Source organism: Moschus berezovskii, chromosome 23 (genome assembly GCF_049115385.1).
Source record: "Moschus berezovskii isolate FMDL1 chromosome 23, NW_MosBer_1.0, whole genome shotgun sequence".
NCBI classification, from domain to species: Eukaryota; Metazoa; Chordata; class Mammalia; order Artiodactyla; family Moschidae; genus Moschus; species Moschus berezovskii.
This window is the reverse complement of record NC_142482.1, coordinates 51,047,913-51,060,861: the sequence shown is the minus strand read 5'-3', so window position 1 is coordinate 51,060,861 and position 12,949 is coordinate 51,047,913. Positions and strand designations below refer to the sequence as shown.

At 44.2% G+C, this 12,949-nt stretch overlaps 1 protein-coding gene across 3 annotated transcripts; it reads left to right on the top strand.

Moving 5' to 3' along the window:
- Window positions 1-489: 489 nt before the first annotated feature.
- RBM24 (RNA binding motif protein 24) lies at window positions 490-12,723 on the top strand. Of its 3 annotated transcripts, none has more exons than XM_055406520.2 (4): window positions 494-1,045; window positions 2,185-2,308; window positions 3,735-3,789; window positions 10,566-12,723. In XM_055406520.2, the coding sequence occupies exons 1-4, from the start codon at window positions 878-880 to the stop codon at window positions 10,927-10,929; spliced, it is 711 nt and encodes a 236-aa protein (XP_055262495.1). In that variant the 5' UTR covers window positions 494-877; the 3' UTR covers window positions 10,930-12,723. The 3 variants fall into 3 exon arrangements, with proteins under 3 accessions (XP_088687152.1, XP_055262495.1, XP_088687151.1); XM_088831025.1 differs by lacking the exon at window positions 494-1,045 and adding an exon at window positions 1,052-1,826; XM_088831026.1 differs by lacking the exon at window positions 3,735-3,789 and having other exon boundaries at window positions 490-1,045.
- Window positions 12,724-12,949: the final 226 nt, after the last annotated feature.

The window sequence follows — 12,949 nt, the reverse complement described above, 5'->3', positions numbered from 1 at the left end:
TTAGGACAGGCGACGCCGAGGGCCAGGCGGCCTCCAGCCTCCCCAGCCCTGCCCCAGCGCCGCTTCCAGCGCCGCGCCGCGCCGCGCCGGCAGAGAAGCAGCTGTTCCCAACAGCTGGGGGGCGGCGGCGCCGGGCGCCCCAGGTGCGGCCGCGGCCAATCGCAGGCGTCCGGCCCGCCCCCTCCCCAGCCGGGCGCCGACCCCCGGCCCGCGGGGGGAAGGGAGCAGGGAGGTGGAGAGCCGTCCTCGCCACTTGTCTTCCAGCTTCCGCGGCGGGAGGGACAGGACCCGGAGGCGAAGCCGCGCGGAGTCTCCCCGACACCGCCCCCCCGCACCCCAATACTCGGGGCCCCGCCACCGCCGCCGCCTCGCCCCCCGCCCGCCCACCTCCGCGCCTGGACGCTCTCACTGCAGACCCTCCCCAGGCCCCACCCGAGACACCTACCTGATTTCTGCGAAAGAAAAAATATCTACCTCTAAACGCACCCCGATCTTCGCTTGAGGACCACCCCTCTCATTTCACATTTTGGCCTCCCCCCCGGGTGAGTGGAAAGCGTTTGCACATCCTACAGAACCGGAGCCTCAGCCAGACGATCCGGAGGATTTGTACCGTGACCGGCAGGGGGGGCGGGAGGAGAGAGCGAAGTCAGGTCTCCCCGGGCGGCTGCTGGCGACTTCGGCAGCCGCGCGCCCCGCGCCCTCGGTCGCCCCCGGGCCGCTCGCCCCCGCCGCCGCGCCGCCACCCTCGCCCCCGGGCTCGCCCGTAGCCCCCGGCGGCCGCGAGAGGGTGCGGGAGACGCGGAGCCGGAGGAGGACGCGCAGCCGCTGCCCGAGCCGCAGCCGCAGCCGCAGCCCCAGCCGCGGGGCGGGCGCGAAGATGCACACCACCCAGAAGGACACGACGTACACCAAGATCTTCGTCGGGGGGCTGCCCTACCACACCACGGACGCCAGCCTGCGCAAGTACTTCGAGGTCTTCGGCGAGATCGAGGAGGCGGTGGTCATCACCGACCGGCAGACGGGCAAGTCCCGGGGCTATGGATTTGTAAGTTGCGCGGATGGTGGTGGTGAGGGGAGCGGGGATGGCGTGTCTGGAGGGGGCAACCGAGAGCCTGGCGGGGAAACTGAGGACCGCGGGGGCGGGGAAGGAACGGAGTGGCGCTGGGCCGGAAGGGTTGGACTTTGGAGTGAGGGGCTCGGCGCGCCCGTGCGAGGACCCCAGCGAACTGGAGCAACGCTGCCCCTTCGCTCCCGCGGCTGAACTGAAAGTTTGCGCGCCGTGGCGCTGGGGACGGAGGGCCGTAGCCTGCCTCGCGGGGTTCCGGGGGACTGAGAGCGCGGCGGCGGGATCGGGGGACAGGCGGAGCAGGGGTGGAGGGGAGGGAGAGAACTGTGATGTCTGTGGGATTTGGGGGGTGCGGAGATCTGGGAGGGAGGGGCCGCTGGTGGTTAAGCGCGCTGTTTGCTCTGTAAAAATGAGTGTGTCTTCCTGGCGTTCCGGCTAGGGCCGGGAAGGGACACTCCAGAAGGTCTGGGGCTCTTCTTCTTAGGCCACCCCCCTCTTCGCCACCACCCCCCCTTTTTTTCCCGTAATTGCAAAGATGACTTCTTTTAAAAGATGAGCCTCTGGCTTTTTGCCGAACTGAAAGAGACATAGTTAAGCTTCCTGGAGATTTCAGCGTGCAAATTCAGCTGCCTGCCGAGGAGCAGGGAGCCCCATCGCAGGACAATAGCTATTGTGGTTGAGGAGTATTTGCAGGGTTGGGAACGCCGGGCGGACGCGAGGCTAGTCTTTCTTGAAAGCAAAACGTGGCTCTCCAGGCCGGGTAGGGACACGGGGAATGGTCGGGGGAGGGGGAATCTGGAGGAGTTCTGAGACGGAATTCTGGCTTCCGAGTCTCTGCTAGGCCCTTCCAGCACCCTTAGAACTTTAGAGGTGGGGGCAGGCGGTGGTTCTTTCTTTCGCCTTTCTGTATTCTTATTTTTGTGTGTTTTGGATGGAGGGTCAAGGATAATTCTAGTTTCCTCTCCCCCCACAACCCCCACTGCCAAAAAAAAATAAAAAGAAAAAGTTAAAGAACCAGCTTAGTTTTACTAACATGAATAACTTCTCCAGTGTGACTCTTGGTTTCTTCAGGGGTTGATTTAGAGCTCTGTGTGTATGTCTGTGTGTATGTTGCTAAGGTCACCATGGCTGACCGGGCTGCTGCTGAAAGAGCCTGCAAGGATCCCAACCCTATCATTGATGGCAGGAAGGCCAACGTGAACCTGGCATACTTGGGAGCAAAACCAAGAATCATGCAACCAGGTGAGAAAGATCCCTGGAACCACCTCCACCGCCCCCTTCCCTTCCATAGAGACCCCCACTTCTGAATAGGGTGAATCCCTGATTGAGAAGACCCTAGTTCCCTGAGCATCTATAGATGTGTTGAGTAAAGTTGAACTGTGGCTGGTTATTCTACCAAGACATGAAAGATAGATGAGAGTTGAAGACGCCTTTCTTGACTTGAAATGTACCTGTAGGCAAAAAATAGGTCTTGGGGTTGGGTTCAGTTTGTACACACCCAGACTTGGGCTTGACCCCTCTGTTTTCTGTATACGGAGTTCAGTCTCCGTTTTCCTCTTCTTGGCCACCTGTGGCCCATTCCCATGTGGATGATATGGGTCAGATTTGTCACCTCCAGCTGGTTATACCTCTCTACTTGGTGGTATTTCTTCTTTTGCCACCAGTTGCCCTGTGCTCAAAGTGGGCAGTTCAACCAGAACACTGACCCAAAAGAAACATAGGGGCGGTGGTGGTGCCTGGATGGTAAACGTTCAAAGTAAAATCACAGCATATTTGTAATGACAGAAAATAAAGAGATTCCATACACTTCAGGACCCTTACGTTATAGATGAAGAAACATGCAGAGATGAGAATGGTTTACTCCAAGGTCATACAGCTGTTAGTCACCAAAAGGGAGAGAATTTCGTCTATGTGAAAACATGACCTTTTGGATTACTTTACCACACTGTCTTTTGCATTCGCACAAGTAATTGTGAATGAACTGTTGAACAAACGTAGTCTTTTTCTTGGGCATGCAACTTCAAATCGTATACTCTTCATTCTTAAGTCTGTCCATCTGAAATTTTGGAAAGAGGTAGACATTTCAATCCAAACATTTGCTGGGAAAGTAGATTGTCAAGAAAGGGTGTGCATGTGCAAATATTTATGAGCATTAAAAAACATGTATTTGTCTAATACAGTGTGTGTGTTTTGCTGTCCAGAAAAGAGTTTGTTTTGTAAATGTTTAAAACTATAATCTGTAAAAGCCATAATCTTCCAAAGCATTGTCCAAAACATTTGAGAATGTTCCAAATTAAAAAGGCTTTTTTATAGATCATGATTCAGAATTGTTGGAAGATTTGGCACGTGTAACTTCATTATCAAGTCCTGTTGTTCTTGGTTTCATTCCACGAGAACTTTATGTCTGATTTTCTAAGGTCTTACTCTGTGTCTGTCAACTGAACTTTAAGGATCATTTCTAGTTTCCACTTGAAGACTATTGAAAATTTTATTTAAATTAACAATGACATTAGTAAAGTGACTTTTAAAAACCTATTTATAATATTTTCTCTAAAGTATTAAAAGAATGATTACCTTTTCTAAGTGAAAGGTGTGATTGCATTTTATTTGTAGAAGTAATAAATGCCTAACATGCACAAATAGAGAATATGGTATGTTTTATTGTTAGGTTTTGCCTTTGGTGTTCAACAGATTCATCCAGCTCTTATACAAAGACCTTTTGGGTAAGTCAGTGAATCAGGCCTTCCTAAGTTTCAATATGACTGTCATTTGTTAACGTGCCTTTTTGTTATATCCAGCCCAGACCATCATTTTCTAGACTGTTCCTGGTTTACATATTTATATATGTTTGTGTATTTTGAATGCTGATAATTAAATATTTTTAGATGAGTCAAGTTATCTGACCAAGTATGCAGCCTCCCAACCAGACCCATTTTGAGCTTATGATTAACAAAACAAAACAAAAATACCAGGTATGACTTGTGTACAGACGATTGTGTCCCAACACCATTACTGCTGTTCAACTTGACTCAATTGTATTTATCTCTTTCTAACCTGACAGGGCTCGTATACTGTTAAGCTAACTGATCAGAAGGATACCATGATAAGAGGTGGAATAGTTCTGTTTGGAATTAAACTCTGTAACCAGTAGACTCAGACACACAAGCTCAGATGGTGATTAACGATGCATGGATGTTGGTGTTGTTTTATTTTTTCACCATAGTCAATAGACCTCCGTGTGCTTTATTTTATTACAGTCATGAAGTGGTGTTGATAGCTAAACTGTGTGCTTTTTTTACTTAATTGAAAAGAGCTGTAGTGAAAGTGTTTTCTTTTCCTCGGGGAAGGGGCTCTTTGTGTTTTTGGTTTTGGTGGTGGTGTTGACGGGTGTTGACTTTTGACTTTGCCATGGGAAGCAAAGGGCCTTTTTTTATTTCCTTGCTTTTAAGCTGTAGCCTGTAACTTCCACTTAACCGTATTTTTGTAGTGAGTGCTAAATGGTGTGATTTCCCTCTGTAAGAACACAGATTCATCGCTTGCATGTCCTAAGTTTCTGTTTTACTGGGGCGTTTTTCTGGGGATGGGGTTCTTTCTTTGGCAGTGTGTATCCACTTTTAGGCCTTCTAATTTAAAGGTTCAACAACTCTCATCAGATTTCATTAACACTGGCCAGTTTTTTGAGCAGAGTAGCACTAACCTTCACCTTTCAGATCTGACTCTGGTGAACAGCCAGCTTATATTTGTGTCCTCTGGGTTCTGTGATTACGAGCCTTCCCTGTCCAAGCTCCCCAACTTCCCTTCCATTCAGACACTATATGGGGGAAAAAATCCCCAAGCACCTCAATTTATTCTGAACACCTAGGGTCTGTTTTGGCTGTTTTCTATCTGATTCTCTTGGCTGTAACTAATGCCAGAAATTTACTCTCCTTTTGAATATTCTAACTCTTTAGAAGTGTTTCATCCTCAACAACATTAATAGTTTCTTCTGTATCTTAGCACCTGAACATCTACAGGTGTAACCTGAAAGGTTAGATTCTATCTACGAAGATAGATATCTACCGAGAGTAGACCCAAAGAAGCAATAATAATTTGACTTGGAGGATTCAAGTTATATTTTCCATGAATACCTTCTTTATAACCTTCTCTTAACCATATCAAGATTCTCACTCTTACTGCCAGCCCTTACTATTTTTTTTAAACCATAGAAGAATTTTCTGTCCAGTAAGATTAGAAAGGGCCTTGGTGTATCCATAATGATGCCCCATCCTAACCATTCTGGATATCGACAACAAATAGCAGTTGATGGGTCCAGCTACTTCTGCGGATACCACCTCTCATTGGTCTAGACTATGTTCAGGGTAGAACCGGGGAGAGCATACATCTTAAGAAGTGACGGCGAACTTAATCGTGGTCTCACATTACTAATCCCGAGACAGCTGTTATGCAGCTAAACTGATCAACCGGTATTAGCATGTGAGTATTTTACTCTGTGCTAGTGGATGGTACAAAATAAGGAGACTGCATTTTGGTTTGGGAAATGAAACTAACACAAACCCATTAGGAACTATTCATTGCTAAAGTATTTGGTATTATTTGAAGTACAAGAGGAATTCCGAATAGCAAGAAAATAGATGAGTTGGAGGAGTTGGACAAAACTTTGTGGGTACTGGAACAAGACTTGGACCAGTGGTATTTCTGGACAGGTGAAAAGAAGAAAGGGACCTGTCTAAAGGGTATAGGATAGGGGAAGATCAGCAAAGGCACAGAGGAGAAAAGACTCAGTGCATGGAGAAATGAGACTTCTCTGGAGGGTCTTGGGAGTTAGACACAGAAATTTGAACTGTCTGTGATAGTCCTTATGGATCCATGAGAAAGAAAGTAGTATAAGGGAAATAAGAACAAACAGAATGTGTCCTGTGGAAGTTTTAAATCAAATGTATTAGGATAGTAACCTTTAGTTGTTCATCCCTTCTAATAGCAGCTGTCTATAAAGGATGGTGATTATTACTGTTTGGATAAATTGAACTTGAGGTTCTTAATAGAAATAGATAGCATTCCAGATAGACCAAGCAAGGCTTCTCTTTCTTTTTAGGGGTTCTTAACACTGCTCTAATTCCCAGAGTCTGTACCTAACAAATCACACCTGGTCATCCTCAATTCTATTTGAATGCCACACGTTCTTATTTTTAGGCCTGGAAAGAAGTTTGAGAATTTTTAACCTTGACTTGATTGAAATCCTAGAACTATTTTTTATGTGGTCTTTAAATGGCCCCTACATTACTCTAGGCTTTTAAAGAAAAAATCTTGGCCTGAAGGAATTTCCAGTGTAACACAGTGGGCAGATGTATAGAAACTGGTGAATTTTCCAAACTATATCTTACATTTTATATTTGAAAGAATCATTTTCATACTGAAATGTTGGAGAGGAGAGATCATGGATCTGTGAGTAGAAAATTCCAGGCTAGTTTAGACCAGGTTGAAATACACTCAAATATTTACTCAGTCCTCCTTTAAGTGCTAAGAGTTATTCTAGTTGCGTTAATGCATAATAAGTATTATACTGTCCACTAAGTGGGGTAGGAGGGACAGTTAACCAAACATCTGCTACTTGTCTGGTACTGATAAAGGATTTACATAAATTATGTAATTTAATTATCACAGTAATTATCTGATAAAGACTCTGTTAATGTCCTTTTCAGGGCGAAAAACTAAGATGCAGAGAGGTTAATTACCTTCCCACAATGCTACTAAGCGTTAGAGTCCGATTCTAGGTTCAAAATCACGGTTTGCATGACTTCCAAAGCCATACTCTTCCCTCTGTGTCAGTCTGTAGCCCCAAAGACACAACTGTGCTCTCTCTTATAATCTGGTAAGAAAACTGAGCAGCATGCAGAAGGGCTGTCCATATGGTTTCAGATAAGGCAGAGCAACATCAGGTCGGTGGGATCCAGGAAGTCTTCATGAAAGAGGTAGAATCTGAAATAGGCTTTAAAACATTATGGAGGCTAGGGAACTCTTGCAGTGAGTATTTTTCTCACTGTAGGCTCTTCACACTGATAACTTTATTTAATGCACAGCAGTTCAGGGTTGGAACTATTAGGTTCATTTCACTTATCAGAAATATGTGAGGCTAAAAAGGTGAAGCAAATTCTTGGAGGCTTTAGACATGTTGAGTGATAGAGCTAGAGTGAGTAGGATTGGGACTGCGACAGGTGGAGATGGAGTGAGGGCTGGCGTCCCTGGCCACGGGATGTCATGAGCCAAAGTAAAGCTTCTAGGTGTCTGTGGTGTGTCCCTGAAACCTTGAGGAGTCCAGCTGACCTGGATTCCAGGAAAGAAATACTGGAAGAAGTATTTTGGAGCCAGAGTATAAAAGGCCTGTCATGCCAAAGTTTAATTAAGAAGTTTGCACTTAGCTTGGTAGGATGTTAGGGACCTAGGTTATTTTAAACAGGTTTATGACATGCAGACTGTGTCAGCAGTGTATGTGATAGGTTGGAAGAAGAAACCCTTTAGGATGTCCAGAGTCACAGAGAGACACCAGAGGGACTTTAAGAGACAGGAAGAAAAGGAAAACATAGTAAATTTTCTGTGAAAATTGTCCAAAGTGTCAGCTTCGCCCTTTGCTTTTATTACTACTGTGCTGTGCTGAGTCGCTCAGTTGTGTCCAATTCTTTGTGACCCCATGGACTGTAGCCCTCCAGGCTCCTCGGTCCACAGGGATTCTCCAGCAAGAATACTGGAGTGGGTTGCCATGCCCTACTCCAGTGGATCTTCCCAACCCAGGGATCGAACCCAGGTCTCCCGCATTGCAGCAGATTCTTTACCATCTGAGCCACCAGGGAAACCCTTATTGCTACTAGATTCTATGCTTCATTGAGGGAAAGGATGTTGGTAGATCTCTAGTGGGAAGTAGATTTCCAAACTGCCTTAATGGGTTCCGCAGACTATTAATACAAACAGGAACTGCTTGAGAAGCGCCACCTCCCGCTTTGGTCCGATTCTGCTTCCCTTCCTGAATTGAGATATTTCAGTCTCTCCATGGTCTTCTGGATTCTCCTTTCCCCAGAGCCTTTAAAAAAAAAAAAACTCCATGGTTTCATTTGCCTTCCAGATGGCTTCCTAACCCTTGCCAGACTTTGTAGGTTTCTGATATTCCTGGGAACTTTATACTCATTGGTTGGCAGCATCAAATGAAAGCTATTAATGTAAAATCAAATTCAGACAAGAGTCCTGTAAGAAACCCTATCTTATCAGTTAAAACATTCTACACACACACACACAACACACTGATCCTGCCTTTTTGTAGGCTAACCTTATTTTTAGTTACCACCTTTATTCAGAGATAGAAGCCTAGCAACCCTCCTGTTGTCTCGAACTTTGGAAGCACATGGGTTAATGTTTCAGTATCAGTGAGATTCATACTGGCTGGCCTTTGCAGCTGATAGATGTTTTACTTTGGCCTTATAAAGACATTTTACCCGCTGGAAACCCTTGTCGCATGACAGGATCAAAAATAGCCCGGCTGCAGCCCCTGCTGTCCATCACCACATGTAAACTGGCGTGAGTGAGGCTCTCTTATCCGTGTCTGCACATCGTGGACACAGCAGCCTCCAGGGACAGTGTTTCATAAAGCCACACCTGTCGCTGTGAGCGAGTCAGTCACCTGACCGGCAGAGAAGTTCTGAGTGTGTGCATGACCATGCGTCTGGTTTCTGACAAGCAATTAAGAACATCTCTAAGTGTCCTCAGAAACACTTGATGACGTCGTTTCTTCTGGCACTGGGAAAGATCTACAAGTCTAGTAAAATCGAGTGTATTTTTATCATTGGGGTCAAAGTTCATTACCCTCTATGATAAATTCATCTTTTCCATGGATGTTCCTTAATGAGTGCTTTCAGTAAAACTCTGAAAAGGCAAAGCAAAGTTTACGTTTTAAAAGTCTTAATATGCAGTTTTCTGTTTTGAGTTCTTTAAAATTCAAAAATTGTCACTTGTGCTTGTACTTCTTATATGTTGCTTTTGGCAACAAGCAGATGGCATTATGGTGTCATATTTTTAGAAATACAGGGGTTTTGATGGAGATTATTCTAAAGAAAGATGAAAATAAATCAGGTATTCATGGTAGCGTTTTAACTGAGCCATTATGAATGGCAAGAGTGAGAATTGAGATGCATGGGTTTCAAAAATACCACTTGTGAATTTTTTTTAACAACATTAACTTTTAAGTAAGGCCATTGGAGTGTGTTTTGTCTGTGACCTCTGAATGTGTAATTTTAAAAGGTACTTAATTTTGTTTCACGTTAACTTTTATCGGATAATACACCATAATAGAATTGATTTGTATAAAATATCTACCAGTAGGAAAGATTTAAAACAGATATGCTAAGAAATCTGTTTCTGTTGAGTTCGAAAGTGAAACAAGAGTTATTAGATGCCAAAAAAAAAGTTTCCTTAGTCTTACTATTGTAACCTTATTAAGTTGATATATTAATTTGAGAAATATTTAGTTTGTGTTTCCCTGTCCCTACCTTTTCCTTCAACCTCATCATTTCCCCAAAACCCCTTCTGTCTGTCTTGCATAGAGATAAACAAGCTGGCTGACCTTCGGTTGCCTGATAGTCAAACAGGTTTGACTGACCCTTGTGTCTTTATGAATTTAATGGAGAAAAAGAGAGAAAGAAAGACCAAAAGCGTGCTGCACATTCTTTCTGGGAATCACTGCCATGAATGTTAATAGCATTTCTGTAGCTTCCCACAACCCTCTTGTCATAGTGAGCTGCACTACAGTTCGTTTGAAAAAGTGTGATTCTGCTGTGTTTACCACACTTGTGAACTTTTAAATTCTTTTTTTATTTTGTCGCCTGCTTCTTTTTTTATTATCATTATCTTTAATAAGGGTGACTGAGGTTGCAGAGAGATTAATGTGTGCTGAGTCTGCATAGCAATTTCCAGTAGGGTTGCCATGATAATAAACAGACAGATTTTGTGGAAATTGATTGTCGTTTTGAGAAACCGGCCATCACCCTTACGGAACTGAACAATCATGGATTCCCTTTGGAGTCCTCTGTTCCCACTTAAGAAACTTTCCATTGGCTGAACCGTTTTTGTTGTACGAAATCATCACAAAATTTTCTGAAGTCATAATTCAGCACTTAGGAAATAACCTCCTCTGTGCGAGGCCCTCCTGAACCGTGATTTCTTTTTCCCCCAAAACTTTGGTTCCATGGTTATTTCTTGGTTCCAAAATGATCCTGAATAAAAAGTTACAGCAGAAAGGGTATCCTATTTTCCTTGCTGAATTCCTTCTGGGGCACTCCATGATCTGGGCTCCGGCCAGACTCCTTTCGCCAATGACTGGCAAGTCGATATTGTGGCAACCCTATGCTCATAATAACCACTAAATTGGAGTTTGTCTGATCTCGGAAGAAGCCAGGCTCAACCCAGGAGGCCACTCCTGCCTGACTTTTTTTCTTTTGCTTTTTCCATTTCTCAACAGGATACCTGCACACTATGTCTATCCGCAGGCTTTTGTGCAGCCCGGAGTGGTCATCCCCCACGTCCAGCCCACCGCCGCGGCCGCCTCCACCGCCCCTTACATCGACTACACGGGAGCCGCGTACGCACAGTACTCGGCGGCCGCCGCCGCCGCCGCCGCCGCGGCCGCCTACGATCAGTACCCGTACGCAGCCTCCCCGGCCGCCGCGGGCTACGTCACGGCCGGGGGCTACGGCTACGCGGTGCAGCAGCCAATCGCCGCCGCCGCACCTGGGACCGCGGCCGCCGCCGCCGCCGCCGCCGCGGCCGCCGCCGCCTTCGGCCAGTACCAGCCTCAGCAGCTGCAGACGGACCGGATGCAATAGGCCCGCAGCCCCTGATCAAAGTCGAGTTGCTTTCTCTTTCCAAAATGTCCCAGTTTTCAGTAGCTAATGAGAGTTAACATTGACTTAACAGCTTTAAAAAAAAACAAAAAAAGCTATGCTATTGTGAAGCAGAATTATTTTTTTTTTTTATACTCCAGTAGTCATTCTAGACGTGCAAGAGATAAGAAGGAAGGGGAGTGGGCGCAGTTTTTGGAAATCAATCCCAAAGAGCCTGAGTAAATACAAGGCCTCGACGAAATGGTGGCAGGAGGAAACCATGGAACTTCACTTTTATAACGGGATTTTTACTTTTGCTCTTTTTATAGTATCAGGGAAGCAAACTGCCTTTTACCAGTTAGAAAATGCTATTTGAATCTAGTTGAACCAGGGAATACAGAGTGAGCAATATGTAGCTTGAATTACATTTAAAAGCAGATTTTTTTAAAAAAAACAAAATGGTGAAAGCACTGATTGTCATTTTTAGCCGTCACTAGGGCCTAGAGAACTTTTCTCAAGTAAGAAGGTGATGTTCTTACTCTCTCTCAAAAAAAAAATGGGCATCGAACAATCAATCTAGGAGCGTGGCAGTGGGTGAAGTGGTGGACAGGCACCAAAGCTATTTTCTCATCCACCCAGTGGATGAGTGGGACTGTGAAACAGGTGATGTGGAATGAATGGGCGCAACAGCTGTACAGACAATCAATAACACACACAGTTCTGGAAAGAACACATCACTTGTGCTTGTTTGATGAGCTTGTCACATTCTAATCCCTCTCCCCATCCTGTTTCAATTTTGGGAAACTTGTATCTGCTGGTGTCAGCAATTCTGATTCTGAAATAGGATCAGGCTTTTACTACATACAACCGCCTTCTCTTTCTATTTATTGTGTAGACTCGTGGCTTATGACTAAAGGCAGGCAAAGTTTGCAGACTCTAAACCCTTAAGAGCTGTCTTAAGGACATTTATTTTTTTCCCTTTTTAAGTAATTTTACACTTTTTAGTATCTATTTCAGAGTCATATTTAAAACTATTTATTAGTGAAAACCGTACATGAGACACCAAGGTTGCTGAGATGACAATTCTTCAACGGTTAATGATAATGTGGTTTATACTGTGCCTTAATAGTAATGCTATTTAAGATATTTATTTTTAAGTTTTACTATGCTGCACTCTAAAGAAAGGAACTTTAGATGTGACACTGTAAAATTATGTATTCATCTCATGGCATAAATTATTTAGTAGGTCTAGATGTAGCATATTAAATATTAACCTATTCAACTAAAGATGTTGACTTGGATTTATTTAAATTCATATGTGCACTGTATGAGAGAATACTCTTACATTAACACATTTTAGTTTAGTTTTTAGGTTTGTTTTTTTTAACAGGATCTATTGCTAGTTTCATGCTTCCTTCTCTGATTTTTGCTCATGCAGCTCTCATTTACTGGTACTTCATTAGTTTAACACTTCTTACGTAGTTTTTAAATGCTGCTTTACGTTTTTCTTCGGAAACTGCAATACATGCAATTTTTATTCTTAAACTAAATTGAATACTATTTTACACTGTATTGGATTTTTATACTTGAACAATTTCATACAAGGGAAGACAGGTTAGCATTTTTATGGACTTTCTCCATTATCACTGGATTTACTTTAAGTATTCCCGTACTAGACAGTGTTATGTAATGTAGACATGACTCTCCTGTGCAAATTATTTATTCATTGTGTATATTGCTTTATAACATTTCAGATCTTCTAATCTATTCACTTGTATTAAATATAATTTTTAACAACTTCTGTTGCATTGATTGTTTCTCCTTTTGTGGTAAAAATGGAATGATGTCGCCCTTTAATTAGAACTAATGGTGTGAATTACAGGTAGCATTTTCAGTGAGCAGAAAGTTTCCCAAATGCCTTCTTTTTATCCTTCTTAAGTAAATTTCATTAACTCAGTATCTGCCTTACATTTAGCACATGATATAGGTCCTTCCCCAACAGTGAACCCTAAAGGACGATTCA